The sequence below is a fragment of the Gossypium hirsutum genome, chromosome D05 (assembly GCF_007990345.1).
Source record: "Gossypium hirsutum isolate 1008001.06 chromosome D05, Gossypium_hirsutum_v2.1, whole genome shotgun sequence".
NCBI classification, from domain to species: Eukaryota; Viridiplantae; Streptophyta; class Magnoliopsida; order Malvales; family Malvaceae; genus Gossypium; species Gossypium hirsutum.
In genome coordinates this window covers 4,871,511-4,889,750 of record NC_053441.1, presented here as the reverse complement: position 1 = coordinate 4,889,750, position 18,240 = coordinate 4,871,511, and the positions used below count along the sequence as shown (strand labels likewise).

At 33.6% G+C, this 18,240-nt stretch overlaps 2 protein-coding genes and 1 pseudogene across 3 annotated transcripts; 1 reads left to right on the top strand and 2 right to left on the bottom strand.

Moving 5' to 3' along the window:
• Window positions 1-7,358: 7,358 nt before the first annotated feature.
• Window positions 7,359-8,598, bottom strand: LOC107902805 (uncharacterized; annotated as a pseudogene).
• LOC107906840 (NADP-dependent glyceraldehyde-3-phosphate dehydrogenase) lies at window positions 8,521-11,590 on the bottom strand. Of its 2 annotated transcripts, none has more exons than XM_041093234.1 (9): window positions 11,204-11,590; window positions 10,876-11,069; window positions 10,666-10,794; window positions 10,380-10,499; window positions 10,101-10,237; window positions 9,639-9,794; window positions 9,154-9,532; window positions 8,936-9,052; window positions 8,521-8,812 (listed from the first exon to the last, which is right to left on the bottom strand). In XM_041093234.1, exons 1-9 carry the CDS (start codon window positions 11,349-11,351, stop codon window positions 8,699-8,701), a joined length of 1,494 nt encoding a protein of 497 aa, XP_040949168.1. In that variant the 5' UTR covers window positions 11,352-11,590; the 3' UTR covers window positions 8,521-8,698. The 2 variants fall into 2 exon arrangements, with proteins under 2 accessions (XP_040949168.1, XP_040949169.1); XM_041093235.1 differs by having other exon boundaries at window positions 10,876-11,058; window positions 11,204-11,480.
• A 101-nt stretch (window positions 11,591-11,691) lies between these two features.
• On the top strand, window positions 11,692-14,089 carry LOC107906839 (stromal cell-derived factor 2-like protein). The gene is made up of 6 exons (XM_016833967.2): window positions 11,692-12,388; window positions 12,473-12,613; window positions 13,053-13,193; window positions 13,293-13,342; window positions 13,432-13,561; window positions 13,796-14,089. Exons 1-6 carry the CDS (start codon window positions 12,263-12,265, stop codon window positions 13,877-13,879), a joined length of 672 nt encoding a protein of 223 aa, XP_016689456.1. The 5' UTR covers window positions 11,692-12,262; the 3' UTR covers window positions 13,880-14,089.
• The last annotated feature ends 4,151 nt before the right edge of the window (window positions 14,090-18,240 follow it).

Sequence of the window (18,240 nt, the reverse complement as noted above, 5' to 3'; positions counted from 1 at the left end):
ACATATTTTATGTAATTAAATTGGTTAATTTATGAGAATGCACCACTAACTTTGCCATATTTATTGAATTTTGTGCAAAAATGCAATTTGGGGGCTAAATAGAAGAAAAATAGAACAATTGGGCCAAATTAAAGAAAGAAGCAAAGAAGGAGGGCCAAATTAAAGAAAGAAGCAAAGAAGGAGGGCCAAAGTAGAAATTTTCCTATTTTAATTAGCTGAAAATTTTGTTGATTTAGTGGGGGAGATTATTTTGGGATATTTTTGTCATGGAATATTTTTTTTCCTTAATTTCCTATGACTAGTTGGTTCCTAATTTAGTAAATCCTCTAGTATAAATAGTGCTTGTATTGTTCATCATTTCATCAATCAAAAAATATTTAGCTTTTATCTTTCAATTATCTCCTTTCTCACGTAGCCTTTGTTATTTCTTAGCTTGCTTTCCTTCAATTTTCATTAGTTCTAGTAGCCTACCATCCATTTCACCTTTATTTTCAACTTTTCACAAATTTATTTATTGTCTTTAGTTTCTTTAACTTTTAATTCCTAAAAACTTCCAGCTTTTACTACTTTCCAATTACAACACCTTTTTCAAATTCCTTTTTTCAACCACCCTACTTTAATATATTCCAACTCTCATACTCAATCACATCACCCACCTTTTCACCCATTTACCTTAATTAATTTATCAAATACCAACATGTCCCAAACCTTAGCCAACTAAACCCATTTTCAGCTTTAGGCCGAAATTAACCTCGTCAAAACCCGTGAGTTACTAACCCGAGCCCATTTAACTCCTAAAATTCCAGTACTTATTACTTCTCCGGATTAAGAGTATGATTTTGTCAGCTCATAAAGTCAGATCAACACTAAGTCAAAAAAGACGTCGTTTGATTTAGTGTGATTAGACGTACAGTTGGAATTCCGAAAGGAATGTTTCTAATCGGTTTTCTGTGAACACATTGGCGTGCCAAGTGGAGATAGCTGTTTGGTTCCGTCAAGGGAAGTAGTAACCGGATTTGAATGCCCCACGCGGTTGAGGGCACTGGTTCGAGCTAGGCTCTTCTAGAACGCAAAGCTGCCGGAGTTCTAAATCACGAACGTTTCGTGGTTGTTCGATCGGTAAGAGTTAGTTATTGGACGTTCCATAACTAATTTACACAAGGAAGAGTTGGTGTCCGAAGCGTCCTTGGTAGCTATAACTAGCTTATTGGAAAAGATGAGTTCATCCAATTTCGAGGATCGGTTCAAAGACGAGGAAAATTCGTGTCTAAAGCTGAGCTCATTCTAATTAATTTTTCTTAATATTTATTTCACGGTTTTTATTATTCTGTTTTCAACTTTTACTTTTGACATTATTTTTCTGTTAATTTCAGGTTTTCAGATTTTTATCCCCCCGAACGTCTTGGGCACGACAGCTGCCCCGACAAAAATCTGGTCAAGAGAGGAACAATTTGCAGTAAACTAGTCTCTGAGGGATCGACCCTACTCCCTATACTGCATAATTTGCGAACTAAGGCGTAGGTTTATATTGGTGGATTCGACACCCATCAGACGATTTACCGAATAAGAGGTAAAACAGAGGCGACGTCGCGACGTGAAGACAAGCGACGAAACCTCAAGCGAATGTGACGACGATGACATGACGAGCATTTTAACATCCCTAACCCACATCCGTAACCAAAATAGGATTTTGAAGCATTACCGATCAAACATACATAATTTTAATGCATTTCATATCATATAATATTCAGGTCAAAACCAATCAAACTCATACATATTGTCCCTTATTCGAGTTCTCAAGGCCCAAATTACGTGTTAGAAACAAGTCGGGACTAATTCGAAAACTTAGAGAATTTTTCGAAAAATAATAAAAAATTTCAAAGCTGCAGTGTTCACACAACCGTGTACTAGCCGTATGTCTCACACAGTCCAGTCACACGCCCATGTGTCTAGCTGTGTGGACTCAAAATGTACCTTAAACAACAAGTTTACCATTCCCTGCAAGTTTGGACAATAAGCAACTCAAAAATAATTCATTTTACCAATTTAAAACACAATCAAACACATCCAAAACATGTCAAAACAATCATCCTAGGTGCCTAACCAATGTACCCTCATTGGTACCATGATTATATCATCAAATTATATCATCAAAATATCATTCAAGTCCAAATTATAAACATATCTAATTTAATTCATTTTGCTTAGCTTATGAGCACTTAAACACCAAATTAGCATGCCAAAATAAAACTTCAAACACAAACGCATGTATATATATACCAAATCAATATTAACATTATTTACATTCAATCCACAAAATAACTATTAATTAGACACCCTAGGTACATGCCAACACATTTCAAAAGGATAAACATCACTGCATTTGAGATCGAGATCGTTGTTCGATGCTGCTTTAGCGATCAAAATTAAGTACCTAACCTGCGCACGAAAAACAAACCGTACACTGAGTAAAACTCAGTGGTATTTCTATAATCTGAATATTTGAAGACAAAATAATATAATATGCACATTTTAATTATAAGCACAATTGAATTGTAATACCCTGAAAATTACTACAGTAAGAAAGTAATATAATATCCTTGATATAGTAAAATAAGGAAATAAAGTGATAAAAAGGGTAATATTGAGTTATGTCAACATTGGAAAATATATTATGACATATTAATTCAATAAATGATTAAATTGCAAAAGTGAAAAAAGTTTTGTTGCCTAAGTGTGAAAACGAAAAAGTTGAAGGACCAATAGTGTAAATATTTTAATGGTGGAATAATCTAGAAACTAAGGAAAATGGATGAATTAGGACCAAATTGAAAAGGTAAAAATTTTAGAGGGACTAAATTGTAATTTTACCAAATTAAGTGATGACTCAAGGATGGAATTTCAAAAGATTATAAAGTGCAAATGGTCAAATAATAGAGAGAGAGAATTCTAGAAGGTAATGATGATGTTTGTGATATTTTTAATTAATTAATTAGATAAATGCTATTTAATTAATATTTTATTAAGATTTTTAGTATTATTTTATTATTAAATGATTAATATAAAAGGGAGGAAAGATGATGAAAAATTTTATCATCTTTCCATGCAGCCAACGTTATAAGAGAAGAGAAGAAAGAAAGTTTTACTTTCTTTACAATTTGGTCCTTTCACCAAAAATTCACTATTTTCACCCAGAAATCAAAAGAATTTCCATAGCTTCCAAGAGAGAATATTAATAAGGAGATAGTGGGGAGCTAGAATGCCAAGTTAGATTCAATAAATAGAAGCTGGAGGAGAGAGAAAATCAAGTTAAAGATTGATTTCAATAGCACAAGGTAAGAACATCAAGATTTCAATATATTTTTAAGTTTGTTATTGTTGAAAAAGCAAGGAAATGACGTTATAGTAGAGTTTTCTTAAATAAAGTCTTATTTCTTGATATATTAGTGAAGGGAAATAAGTGAAAATGATGGGAAATATTATAGAGAAAGGGAATTAGAGAGTTATAAACTTAGTAATCATCATCTTGCACTAAAACAGTTTTGGACAGCAGCAGTAGGTTAACTTTGAAAAATCACCATAAATTGTGGAAATCGAATTAGAGGATGAAAAAAATATGGAATTAAATATTATTAAGTCTAGTTTCTCATAGAAGAAACGGTGTGAGTAATGGAATTGTAAATCATGATATATAATAAATTTTGTGAGACAAGGTCAAAATGAATTTGGGTTCCCCTGTTCTGACTTTGGAAAATCATAAAAAAATGAATAAAAATAATTAGAGGCTTAAATTTATATGTTTAAAATTATGAATGAGTCTATTTTCAATAGAAACAAATAGAAACATTATCCAAATTCTGTACAAATAAATAATTAATTTTTAATGAAGAGGGATCGGAACTGTCAAACAGTGAAACATGAGAAACTTTAAAGAATAAATTGTACTTATTGGCTAAACAAAAAATTCTAAAAATCTTATGGTAAAAAGATATGTGAGTCAAGTTTCATATGAATTTACCGGATCTTAATTTGAAGTTCTGTAGCTCAAGATATAAATAATTTAGTGACTATAACTTAAGTGGACAGCTTTGAATTAATATATAAATAAATGGTGGAATTATAGATAATGTTACATATAAGCATATTATACATCAAGGATGTGGAATGGAGAGGGGAAGGAAGAAAATAAATGATTATTCAACTAGCATGAGTTCTCATTAAAAATGACCAATTTGCATGTTTTAGGTTCAATGGCTAAATTGAATAAAAGTAATATTTTAAGGGTAAATTGGTAAAAATGTCAAAAAGTGATCAAAATGCATTAAATAAATTGTTTTGTTATTTAAATTAATAAATTGAATGAAATATTAATTTATATCAAGATTGGGTGGAAATTCGAGGAAAATAAAAAATTACTAAAATGTCCCTAAATTTTGGTATTTCTGCAATTTAGCCTAGTAAGTTCGTGTAACTTGAATTATATTATTGGATGATTGAAATATATATATTGGATTGAGAAATTGATTTGAATTGTGAACATGAGAAATTGTGAACTGAATGAAATGGAAATGAAACTTTGAATTATATGAGTAAATATCGGGTCTCGTAGGCCTATTTGTTATGAATATAATATTTCGAGCATATGTTGTAAAGAATTATAAAAGCACGTTAATAATTTAAAAGTTTTAATTCGGATGAAATTTTGTAACTCGGTTTAATACGTATGCAAATGTATGTTTTCTAGTAATGCCTCGTACCCTATTTTGGCGTCGAATACGGGTAAGAGGTGTTACAATGTGACATCGCCAGATTCGGTCATAACATTTAGACCGGGTTTGAGGTGTTACATGAATATTAAAAACCACATTTATTCATACAATGACAATAGTCATTCAATATTCAATTCATAAATACATCATTCATACCATACTCAATTCTCATAATTTGCTATAAAATAGTTTTTCACAATATGATACACATATCATTTAAACATCAATATTGTTCATTCCATATCCAATTCATGAATACGCAAATCATATGTTTCAATCCATATTTCAATTCACTGCCCCATTTTCATTTCGCATACAATATCATCTAATATCAATCATAGTGTCATTTCAATTAATTACCCCTATTTACACGACTTGGACTCGGACGGATACATGAATCTAACCAAACACACCAGTTTGGCACTCACTGCCTCATCGGATAATAATAATATGAAACCCAGTGTCTCATCGGCTAAACCGAAGTAAATTGGCACCCAGTGCCTCATCGAATTAATCCAAAGTAGTAAATTGACACCCAGTGTCTCATCGACTCAAAGTCGAAGAAATCCCTGAACTCTTCCAATCTTATGGCATGCCATCTATATCAGACTCAGCCCGATACAGTTAATAGGGTTCCAATTCACTTTTCAAATACAACCAATATTCATTTCAATACAAATAATCAATATATTCAATATATATACCAATTCAATCAATATAAATTCAATAAATTCATCACATACTAAATCAATCCATTTCAATTGCAAAACACAATAATTCTCACCTCAACACTTACCATATACATTAAATTAAATTATAACAATTAACAACTAAATTCGGATTATAGAAATACAAATTAGAAATCCCGAGCTATTCCTCGTCAACTTTATCTTTTCCCTTTTCAGTCGAGGGTTCTAGTACGGCGTTAGCTACGGAATTAAAACAATTAAAAAAATCATCAATACAACACAATTCAATTTCATAATTAATAATTCAATTTTTATTCCATATTTGTCTAAATTTCAATTTAGTCCCTAAATCAAGACTATTTTTTTTACATTTAATTATATATCTTCATTCAAATTCTACTTTAAACTAAATTTAACTCCCTAATTTCACTTAAATTCCTAAAATTTGATTTTTTTCACAATTTAGTCCCTATTACACAAAAGTTATAATTTATTCTACAATTCAATCCTTTTTTTATTTCGAACTTAAAAATCTATCAATTTAATCCTAATACTAAAATTATTCAATATAAACAACACTTAAAAAACTCAATAATTTCTAAAATTTTGACATGGGCCGGGTAGTATTTAATATCGGAATTCTAAAAACATAAAAATTACAAGAAAAAAGACTAAATTGACTCACCAATTGAGCTTTGAACTTTAAAACCCTAATTTCTCCTTTCTTTCTTTCTTTCTCTTTTTCTTTTTCTTTTTCTTTCTTTCCCTTTCTGCTTTCGTTTCCATCTCTGTTTCTTTTTCTATTTCTTTTATCTATTTATTTGTTTTAATATAATATAATATAATATAATTATTAAGGTAAATATATATATTAACTTAAAATTTAGGATATTTCATTCTTATGCCGCCTCATCTAAAGAAAACGTCATAATTACTTCTTTAGTCCTTTTAGTTTTTTCTTTAATCTATAATTCAACTTTCACCATTTATGCAATTTAGTCATTTTACCTAATTACTCTTAATTCATGCAAATTCACCTAACCAAAACCTAATTAACTACACAAAATATTTACGAGTCCATTTTACGAAAACAAAACCCCGAAAATGCACTTTTCGACAACCATGACTATCAGGTCGTTACAAAGCATGCATGGAAAGTCACAATATCACGATGATTTCTCCAAGTTATGCGGTCGCGTTTTAATTCATTCACCTTTTCTTGTTTAGGATTGCAAGTAATCTCAAACGACAATGTCTTATTCCTAACTAGTCCTGATCATGGGTTGAGTTACCCGTCCAAACTTGAAGGCTCACTCAAGATGTGAGAGGGTTTGGACGAAAATATAGGCCCGAAAAAGAGTTTAGACAAAAATAAGACTCATTTTTTAAATGGACCAAGCCTTGGGTAAGAGTTTATTGGCAAACTTGGCCAACCCAAATCAACTATTTTGTTGCTATTTTGTTGTCATTTCGCTATTATATTGCTAATATTTTTGTTGGTATTGTTTGGATATTGTATAAGCCTTGTTTTATTTAAAGGGATTTGCTTGCTAAGTTGTAATTATTTTAGTGTTATTTAAGGAACTTTGTTTAATGTATTTTCAATTTGTTGGGAAACATTTATATTAATTTTTTAGCGTATTTGATGTATTATATTTTTTAAATTGTTTTTATATAAAAAAACAAATTAAAAAAGTTTAATATGAACAAGCTAGATCGAGCTCGAGCTTAATATTTTTAATCTGAGTTGGGTTTGAGGTAGAATTTTAGGTCATTTTTCGAGCTAAGCCAAACCCAAGACCTTGAAAACAAGTCTTAAATTTTGCATTGGCCCGATTTAACCCATAATCAGGTCTACTCCTAACCTATGCCACAAATGACGAACAATGTAACATCTTATTCATTCATATTGTTTATGAAAAACTTTATCAGCCTCACAGACCTGAAAGGTTTTATTTTGTTTGGGATATTGTTTCATAAACCAACTTCCAATACTAGAACTATAACTCCTATTCCCAACATCAACATATGAAACTTATATCTACCATTGATGGCGAATACTTTGCGTTCTTAATATTTCTTTTTAAGGTAATCCATGGCTTCAAGGGTTCTTCCTCAATCAACGACTTTGCTGTTATGACCTTTAAATAAAGCACTTATTATCAGAATCACCGTCGAGCATCTTCCTATACCCATGGTTAAGAATTTCATTCTCTTTTTTCAATACAATTTCTCTAATATAAGGCATTGATGGATTGAAGCCACCAATCTCAAACACTTTAACTAATTTACAAGAATTGAATAAATCAAGAAAAGAATTAAAACTATATGTATCATTAACCTTGGTGTGGAGCACTGCAAACCCTTCAGATTTCAAGGTTCGAGCAATTTCTGATGCAAAATCAAATGGTTAAGCTGATATGTCGAGGCCGGCTCCGCCAGAGAATATGAAGTCAATTAGTATTTGTGACCTTCTCCTTTAATAACCAAAGGTTTGGTCGCTTTATTGAAAATTACAATTAAGTCCTCCACTCCAACCTTTTTGAAAACTTCCTGTCCAAGAGTAGTCTCTATGCAGAGAGAGGCGAGGAGATAACCTTCAAATATCAAATCTTTGAAGATTGAAGAATAGAAATGGACAATCTTAATCCAATCTTCTGTGGTATAGAGATGGAGATGCGGATTAAATCAGGGAGCAGTGTCATTTCCAACGATAGCGGAAGCTTTGGTGTTAAGGATGATGGGGTTGAGATTATGTGGCAACGAGACAAAGCAGAAGTCACTGAGATTGCAGGATTCACCGCTGATAGTAACAATGTAAGTGAATCGGATTACAATGACGAATACACCAAAGAGAGGAGCACGTTCCAAAATACTTCTCAAAAAGGCTCAACTTCCTTGTGATAGGTTCCATGGTAAAAAAAAATACAAAGAAGAGGCAATGAAAAAAGGTTTGGTTTTTCTATGTTTGAATTATAGATTTTGCAAGTATAATTCTGATTACCAGAAACAAATAGGGAAAAATAATAAATTATGCAGAACTGCAAATCGAAAGAAAATAATAGAGAAAAAGGAGGTGGATTAACAAAGTTGGAAGTTGGAAGATTTCAACTGATGCAAGTTATAGTCTTACTACGCATTTCATTTCCTACAGACAACAAGCACATGAGCTCATAATGTTGGTTGACTTTACAAGCTAGTGCATTATTTCATTGGTCGAATTTATGAAAATTTTTCATATCAACCCATTGTGTAGGAAGGTGTTGGTAAGTTAATTACGGTGGTCTTGATCTTTGTCATCATATTGATACTGTTGGTGATTCCTTGAGATCCAATGCCACTATCCTTGAGACCCTGCCACAAACTCAACGATTAAGTTGTTAATCGCTAGGTGGTTAAGATGCCATAGAAATAAACTTTTAGAGTTGGGAAAGCAAATGCATCAGAGAGGAACAAATGATCATAAAATAAAATCACCTGGAAAGGAAAATGATCGGGTCCACGTGCCGGAGCAGAATTGATCTGAACTGTACCAGTCTCCATTGCGTCGCTGATCAGAATTGCTTTGCTTATATCTCTTGTAAAGACACAACCCTGCAATTCCAATCAACCCCCAAGTATGTATTTGACTTCTCAAGTCTTAAACAACTTTAAGTGAAAGTGTATGCATTTAAAATATGGTTTAAGAATTATACCTGCAGGCCAAAGTTGCTAGCATTACAATGATGAATTCCTTCTTCAACTGAAGTAATCCTTATGACAGGCAAAACGGGACCAAATGGCTCCTCCCATGCTATTCTCATATCAGGACGAACATTATCTAATAATAATGGCCATATAAGGTTGCCCTCCCTCCTGTACTCTTGGCAAAATGTAGCTCCTTTCTGTTTGGCATCCACGACTAATCCTTCAATGAAGTTAGCAGAGGATTCCGTAACAACCGGAGTGATGTCAGAATCATCTTCTGGTAGCCCCACAGTCAATTTTGCAACTTTAGCTTTAACTTTCTCTACAAGAGCATTAGCCACAGATTCCATGACCAACACGACCTTCACGGCTGTGCACCTTTGACCACTGATAAATGACAAAGGAAATTGTTCAATATCAACACATCATGCTAATTGCAACCATACTCGACCTAAAGTCAAAATGGAAGGACTAATATAATGATTTCTCTCACCTGTAAGAAAAGCCTCCTTTCACAATGTTAGCCGCTGCTAAATCTAAATCTGCATCATCGAGTATGATACAAGCATCCTTTCCACCCAGTTCCATCTGAAGAGGTATCATGCCTGCTTTCTTTGAAATTGCAATTCCAGTGTCTCCACCAGTGAAGCTGAGTAGGCATGCATGCATGATGGTAGACAAAATTAACATGCGAATAAAAGGAACTTGGATCTGTATCTATATTAGTTTGCGACTAGAAAGGGTGCTCAACTACCAACAACAGAATATATTTAATCCACAAATCAGAACATCAGGACAATGCAGATACAGTTCCACAAGATCATTACTTTGTTTCCTATCACGAGCATATGCAGTTCCAGAATGCTGTTGTTGGCAAATTATAATATTCAATCAAGATGAAAGGCAATAAATGATATCTAGGGAGGACATCATCTCAAGGTAATTAAGATAATACCTAATACAGTTGACCATGGGGTGCATTGTAAGGAAGTCACCAATCTCCGAACCTCTTCCAGTAACACAACTAATCAGACCTTTGGGGAAACCAGCTAAATGAAAGCAGTGTACCATGTGAAGTGCAGCTACAGCACCCTGGAAGTAGTTTCCAGAAAAACTTGTCCCATTATTCAGTTATAACTGAGAGGCATGGTTTATGGTATACGAAATGCGTACTTGACTATTAATTTTGCAATGAAAAGAAGATTTATATGAATCAGCAAGGGTTATATCCAACCTGGGTTGGAGGCTTGAGCACAATAGAATTTCCAGCAATGAGCGCAGGAGCAATTTTTGAAACAGCAAGATTGACGGGATAGTTGAAGGGCGGAATAGCTAAAATGACCCCTAGAGGTATCTGCATGTCCCAAATAAGAAATATGGAATTGAAGCATTCAGTCCTCAACCAAAATAGGCCAGCAAGAAAAAGGAAATCATGACAGTTTCATTATCATGAAAGCAACACTTGGTCAAAATGTGGAACCTGAAAACGGTGGGCGTATACATGATCTGAAACAAATTACCTTTGCAGTGAGGCAGTATTTGGTCCTCTCATTTCCCGGAAAACTATCAGATACCATAAATTTCCCTTCACCAAGTACCCTGACCCCTTCTTCAGCACAGTATGACACCAAATCTCCAGACCTTACCGCCTATTTAAATCAAAAGGTATACCACCAAAATAGTTACAGCATGCTAAAGAAACCAACAATTCAAAGGTGATTTGAACTCACTTCAGTCGCTGCATCCTTTGCTGGTTTTGCAATCTCTTTGACAAGGCACTCTGCAATGGGAACCTTGTGCTCTTTCAAGAGAGCTGCTGCTTTGTGAAGCAACTCCGCTCTTTTCCAAAGTGGAGTTTTAGCCCATGACTTTTGAGCTGTTTTAGCTTCCTCAATCAACTTGTTTACTTCTTCCTGCGTACACGCTGTTCCAAATCAAGTAGAAAGAAAAAAAAATTGAAGATATGTAACGATCATGTTCATGCCATAGCGTCGACTTTGAAGCGATCATCAATGAAGTAAGAAGTGAGGAAAAAGTGAAACACAATCGTTATATCACCTTGGACTTTGAAGTGAGGCTGTCTAGTGGATGGATTGATGATTGGCACCGACTTCCCTGAAGATGACTTTTTCCACTCCCCAGATGAGTAATACTTGAACACACCATCTCCATCAACTAGCTCAGCAAACACCCCTGTTCCTGCCATTGTTCTTGCTCTCAATTAACCTCTTCAGTAAAAATCGCAGAAAAACAAGAAAAGCTTTATAGGGAGACGACTTTGTTTGTGGTGTAAACTTTGATCGCTTTCAATTTGGGGCCATACACTTGGGAGTTGAAGTGAGGCTGTGTGGGTAGGTGACTTAAAATATGTCCCATTTGGTTGTATCTCGACACTTCAACACAATATGCGTCAGAAAAATTGAATAACTTGCCATTTTAACAGAATGTACCCTTTAGTAGATTGGATTCTAACGTTATATTCTTCTGACTTGGCTTGCTCTTAACGTTATATGTTTGTAAAATTGAGTTTGGGACAAAGATTCGTCGATTTGGAGTTTCACAATTTTATTGTTGAAAAGCAAAGCCCAAACCCAAATAGAGCCCGAAGCTAAGGTTCACTGAAGTAGAGAAATAAATATAAAAAGAAATCGTTTTCTCTTGGAGGTTTCCTAGAGGACCCGATTTCGACCCGAAAAGGGGTTCACTTAACAACCAATTCCACCCACCCATAACCCTCCACGTCATCACTGTTCCAAATGTCACGTTCCTATTGGAGAAAATCATGTCACTCAAACGTGTCACCCGTTAAAGAAAATTTCCAACTCCATAGTGTTCTTCCCCCTTCCTCCAAGAGCATATGATCCCATCTTTCCCAGCCAGATCCTTTAAAATGCCATTTTACAAGACAAAGAAGTTAATTTTCCGTTGAACCTGACACAAATTTCCTCCACCGTGGCGTCGTCGGGGTCGCAAGCCGTCTCTCGTAGGAAACCGTCTTCGTCGTCTGCAACAAGTAGTGGTCCGAGCAAAGCTGAGCAAAGAGAACATTTGAGGAAGGATCTGAAGGTCGATTATCCATTTTGGCAACATAATTGGTTCATCGGATTGCTGTTCTTGATGGCGATGGGGTTCTTTGGTCTTGCTCTCTTCCTCTTCCTCACTTTCGATTTCGATCAAGGTTCTCCTTCCTCCACCTCCGCCTCCGCCTCCGCCGCCTCCTCCTCCTCCTCCCAAAACGTCCAGGTTTCAAAAATCCTTTTTAACTTATTTAAAAAATTTTCCTTGTTCCTTGTTTCATAAATTAGTTAAATTGAATGAATGAAACAGGTTACTTATGGGACGGTTTTAAAGCTGATGCACGAGAAAACAAAATTTAGGCTTCATTCACACGAGGTGCCGTATGGTTCTGGAAGTGGACAGCAATCTGTCACCGGCTTTCCTAATGTAGATGACTCCAACAGCTACTGGGTACTCCCTCTTTATCTTGCCTGCTTGATCTTCCGCAGTAGTTTCTGAAAGTTGAATTTTTGTTCTGCTAATGTTTGTGTTGTTGTTTATCTACATGCTGCAATCAGATTTTCTGTTGATGGTTAATATAGTGGATCAATGAACTTTTCCAAGCTTATAGTAAACATGCTTGTTTGTAAATTGTTTCAATCCCTAGTTAACCATGCAATTATATTATCGTGTATGGTTGAAGAACATGAAAAGTTTTCTAAACGGTATTCCAATTGGCTAGTGCCTTTGTTTCATTTCTACAATTCTTTCTTGTTAAAGTTTGAAATCGTTTTGAAAGTTGAATTCAGGTTTGGTAATTTTTAATTGCTTTTATTTTTCAGTCAATTTCTGGTTTAATGATGCGATGAGTGTTTCATCATCCGATTACATTTGGGACTATGCTTTGCAGATAGTTAGGCCTCCACCCGATACATCTGCTAAACAAGGAGACACCATCCCCGATGGGGCAATTATTAGGTTGCAACACATGAGGACCCGAAAATGGCTGCATAGCCACTTGCATGCATCCCCAATATCCGGAAACCTCGAGGTATTTTTCACATGTTTCAACAGCCAATCATAACTTCTAGGTCTCTTATCATCATTCAGACTTACAGATAGTGTTTTACCCTTTTGGTGTTGGTTGTAGGTCAGTTGCTTTGGAGGAGAATCAGAATCAGATACCGGCGATTATTGGAGGTGAGGCATATATTTTTCTTTTCTTAATTTAACTTCCCTGTTTTTGTTTTTTTCCTGCTAATGCTTCATCGTTGGGAGGATCCTATCAGGCTCTTGATTGAGGGAAGTGGAAAGACTTGGAAGCAAGATCAAAGGATTCGGCTTCAACATATTGACACTGGCGGTTACCTGCATAGTCACGACAAGAAATACGCCAGAATAGCTGGTGGACAGCAAGAGGTGAGAATGGAAATATATCAATAAGTGTTTTTCTTGATTTTAAATTCCATTCTAAGGAACATATTCATCTTCCATCATATTTTACAATACTAATATTTGATGCTTGCTAGTTAACTCATCATTGAGTGTAAAAGCCTACTTTTATTGCTTGCTAGACATGAGTCTCGGCTAATGGTAAATGAGCTGGTCATTATTATTTGTTAGTATGTTAAACCATTTCACGTTATGGTGTAGGTTTGTGGCGTTAGAGAAAAGCGTGCTGATAATGTATGGCTGGCTGCAGAGGGTGTGTACCTCCCCATTACTGAAAGCAAGTAGTATACATGTTTAGGAGATTACTACAATGTGAAAGCAGGTGCATGGATTTTGGATTTGTAGGTGACTGGTGCCTGTTTGCTTTAGTAGCTTATAGTCATTTTACTAAATCAGTAGTATGTTTTGCAGAACAACTCTCTGCTAAATACCCTATCATGCATGGTTTTGTACCTTGAGATGATACTAATCAGATATACCCCTTTTTATGATTAATTATATATAATTTTTTCAGTAGAGCAACTTTATTTCCCAAGACAACATTATTGAGAGGGGCATCTATAAATTTTAATAATATTAATATTTATGAATCCTAAAATGAACATGAGAAATACTTAAATTTTATCCATATTTGAATGGACATTTCCTTCCGCTCAATATTGGCTAGTTCATGAGCAATGGCTTTCCCATTCCTATCAACATGCATGAAGCCGCAAAAATGAAATTTTGTGCCCTCCAATTTTGCATCTTCATTGAAGCACGATATGCATGACACAATTTTGAGAATTATTGTCCGACAACAATTTTATACATAACATGATTAAACGACATAAACATAATATTAAAAGAATTAGAAAACATAATATTAAACATAACTGTAAAACACAAGGACAACATGAAAAATAAATAAATTAAACATGATGTTACAATTTTTTTTTTAATATGACACAAATATTCAAACGCGTCTAAATTCACGTAAAACAACTTATAAACAATGAAAATTATATAGTACTTAAAATATTATTATAATAGGAAAATATCACCAGCACAATCATACATGAAAAACATATATTTTTTGAATGAGAAGGAAGTAAGCAATCTTAAATTAACTTTTTTTATTTAATATCTTGAAAATGAAGAAAACAAAGAAAACAAACTCATTTTATGATTTTTTTTTGAATAATATCATGATAGTTTCTGATCATATCTGCTCTTTTTAAAATAAAACTACTCATAGTTCTTCCTCAATCTATAAACAGAAGAATGATATATTTCAGTGCACTCAAACTCACGTTCTTTTATATTGACAACAATACTCATGCCAATCAAGTTAAGACTCAATCGACATTGTTGCTACTCGTTAGATTAAGCTAATTTAGTTTCTTTGCCTAATATATCAAATATGTATGTATATAAACTATAAATATAAAATGTAAGGTGAATATAGGCACAACAGAATTACAACACGAACATGTAAATTATTATCTAAATTCAATTATCATGTTATTTAGAACAGTACACATGTTATAAAAATAGCATCAACATGTGTCGATAAATATATCAATATTTATATAAAACAAATTAATAATGTAAATATTTTAAAAGTTTTCTTTTTTTAAGTTTACAATTACACGATAATTAAAATAAAGTATAAATATATGTTTAAATAATCACTTGATATATAATCAAACTGTTACTGTTCAAACGAATTAAAAATTAAAATAAAGAATCAAACTAAGAATTGGATCGATTCAGACTTAAGATTAACTAATTGAAATAAAACTCATACATTAACAACTCACGATGAGACTCGAAGGTCCACACATTTTAATTATGCGTGGTAACTCAAAATTCAAAATTTTTGCCTTTTATCAACCAAGCTAGGGTCTTGTTAGCTAAAAATATAAAAATAAAATTGAAAGATTTTATGCTTTGGAGAAAGAAAGATTGCTGTAATCAGCCAAAAAAGAAGAAAAAAACCTAGCAAGGACAATAAAAGTATATAATGGGTAATTTACATTACAGAAATACTGGCATAAGAGGGGTATGAGATTAACCTTTCAAAAGCTCTCTCTAGCTTTTCTAAACCGAACTGCCCTGCTTTTCATTTTCCCGAGAGAAGAACACCACATTATTTCGTTGTTTCTTGTCAATGCCACGCGCGTGTATTTGCATCCTAATATTGCGGCCAAATCTTTAACTTTATCGGGAGGGGACAAAAATGGTCCTAAGATTATAAAAGTAGTCCCATTCCCATGTGTATAAAAAGTCTCCATTTTCGTATTAAAGCTTTTAGTATAAAGATGGTTGCTTTGTTAATGATTAGCCTTTATCCCATTTTTTCTTTTTTCTTTTCTTTGGTTTCATAAATCATAAACAACAATTTCCAGGCTACATATAAGCTATATGTTGCTATGTATGTATGTATGCATGTATGCTATTGACAATGGAGTTGAGAGTGGTCCACTTGGTACTATGAAAGGCCTGTAATTGGGGTACCTTCGATCTTTACTTCTTTATCTTCAACCTCTTTTATATAATGCGAAAGAGAATCATATATAGTATATTGTTCAAAGAAAACTTTTCTTTTATCTTTTTTTTTACAAAGAGCATGAAGTTTAAAGATAAAAGAAACAAGTATAGAGGATTCATTTGAAATAATAAATTTTATCTCTTTTTTAAAAAATATTTTTACCACTTTTAAATAATTACAAAAACTAATTGAAGTCAAAAACAATGAGTAGGACAGTCAAAATAAAGAAAAGAGGTTGAGGGGTAGAAGTGGAAAGTCAGCCCGGTTGAAATGAATATTTGGGCTTATAATGTGCCCCACAAAGGAGGGACGGATTTCCATTGAAATTTCTATGTTCATTATATGGTTGATTTATAATTGTTTTTTTTTTACTTATTTCCTTTAATATGAGTGTGACACATTCGAATTCGCGTTTTCTTATGTCGATAATAATGTCTATATCAATTGAATTAAAATTCAATTTTTATAATTTAATTTTATTATTTTGTATGAAAACTAGACCCATTCCGCATTTAATATCATTGCCTACCTAACCCTTTTTATCCCTCGGGTCTTATAACCAAACATCATATTTCATTTCTAATGACTAAAATCCAAGACATGAGGGGAAAAAAGGTCCACAATCAATAATTGAGTTTAACTCAATTAATTATCTCAATAATTACAATCAATAATCTGATTTATATTGTGAATTTTTTTAAGAGTCCCATAAATCTAGGCTGAAAACTTGGTTACCATGGGATGGGTCCTTTACATATGAATCATTAAAATCTTAGATGGCCCCAACATTACATGAAGCAATAACTAAACTTAGGTGAGGCACAAAAAAATAGTGTCCACTGTCCCCTATTTAATGCCAATTTCCACCCCCTTATATTCAATCTTCATGTATGACCAAACAATGTACCTCGCTCGATCCTCATTCAAGATCTGCCACTAACACATGAAAAACCATTTCCACCCACTTTGTTAGATATTCTCATAACAGAAGCAGAACCAAATCTGTTTCCATCAACCAAATTTATACACAAAAATAAAATTTGACCAATGTCCATATTTGCATCTCAAAATTTAGCACCGACATCTCATCGGGATGATCAATGCATGTGTCTATGATTTAAATGAAAAGCTCCATGACTTTATTAACACCCCATACTTGCCTGTCTAAAGTCTAGCACAGTAGATTTTCTCCCATCGAGTGCTGGGAAATAAATATGAATAAACTAATCACCATAATCCAAGCATAAGCCTTTTTAGTTAAACTGCGAATTTTAATATTATCAATAACGCTGTAATCACTAGTGATCAAGAAAGGAAACCAGAGGCGATTCTGTTTTTATATAATCAACAATCCTTTAAAAGAATTGTTAAATGGGGGAAAGGAGGTCAATGAATAATTGAACATCTAGTGGCATGGATAGGTAAAGGCTGTAATAATAATGGTATAGCCTGTGTAGGTGGGGTTCATCTTAAGAGTTGATTATCGAAGATTTATTCACGGCAAAGTATATATTCAACAGTGGTTGACAAAAGGCAGCCCCACGGCTCATGTCCTTTTTACACTCTCTCAGAGAGCTCAGTCATTATTATTTTTCTTACAGTCGTATGTTTATGGGAAAGGAAAGAAAGGTGTCAGTTATTGCAGCGAGAAACAAAAGATCATAGATAATCATTTATGTGTTTGGATCTATCGACTATATACATATGCTTTTACTTACCCACAGTAGCTCATTTACTGGCTGATATGGACCTCAAATTAGTACTACTACTACTACTACTACTACTATCAGCCCGGAAGGCATTTCAAGTTTCGTTCGTATCTTTTGTCTTTAACGTTAAAATTGGAATGTTAAGCTTCTGAAGCTGGTTTTCAATTCAATCTCCCGTCTTTGCTAAGCAATTGGTGAACAGAACACGGTAGATTCTTAATGAAGTATTTAGTATTTCTCTAACTTTGTCTTTCTTTACAGCTGCAACTCTGTCTTCTATAGTTGTCATTGACAAACTATAAGAATGCAGTTACACCAAAGTCTGGTACTTTACCATTGTGATTGAACTAAAAAGCCTGTGATTTATAAAGCTATGAATCATGATGTAGAATGTCATACTTTTT

Bases quoted from the DNA above. Each gene is read 5' to 3' on its own strand.
- LOC107906839 (XM_016833967.2), top strand. From the start codon at position 12,263: ATGGCGATGGGGTTCTTTGGTCTTGCTCTCTTCCTCTTCCTCACTTTC. The intron at 13,194-13,292 runs GTATTTTTCACA...TGTTGGTTGTAG, and splicing joins CAATATCCGGAAACCTCGAG to GTCAGTTGCTTTGGAGGAGA. The intron at 13,562-13,795 runs GTGAGAATGGAA...GTTATGGTGTAG, and splicing joins TAGCTGGTGGACAGCAAGAG to GTTTGTGGCGTTAGAGAAAA.
- LOC107906840 (XM_041093234.1), bottom strand. From the start codon at position 11,351: ATGGCAGGAACAGGGGTGTTTGCTGAGCTAGTTGATGGAGATGGTGTG. The intron at 10,238-10,379 runs GTTGGATATAAC...AACTACTTCCAG, and splicing joins TGCTCAAGCCTCCAACCCAG to GGTGCTGTAGCTGCACTTCA. The intron at 8,813-8,935 runs GTGATTTTATTT...AGTTTGTGGCAG, and splicing joins CCGATCATTTTCCTTTCCAG to GGTCTCAAGGATAGTGGCAT.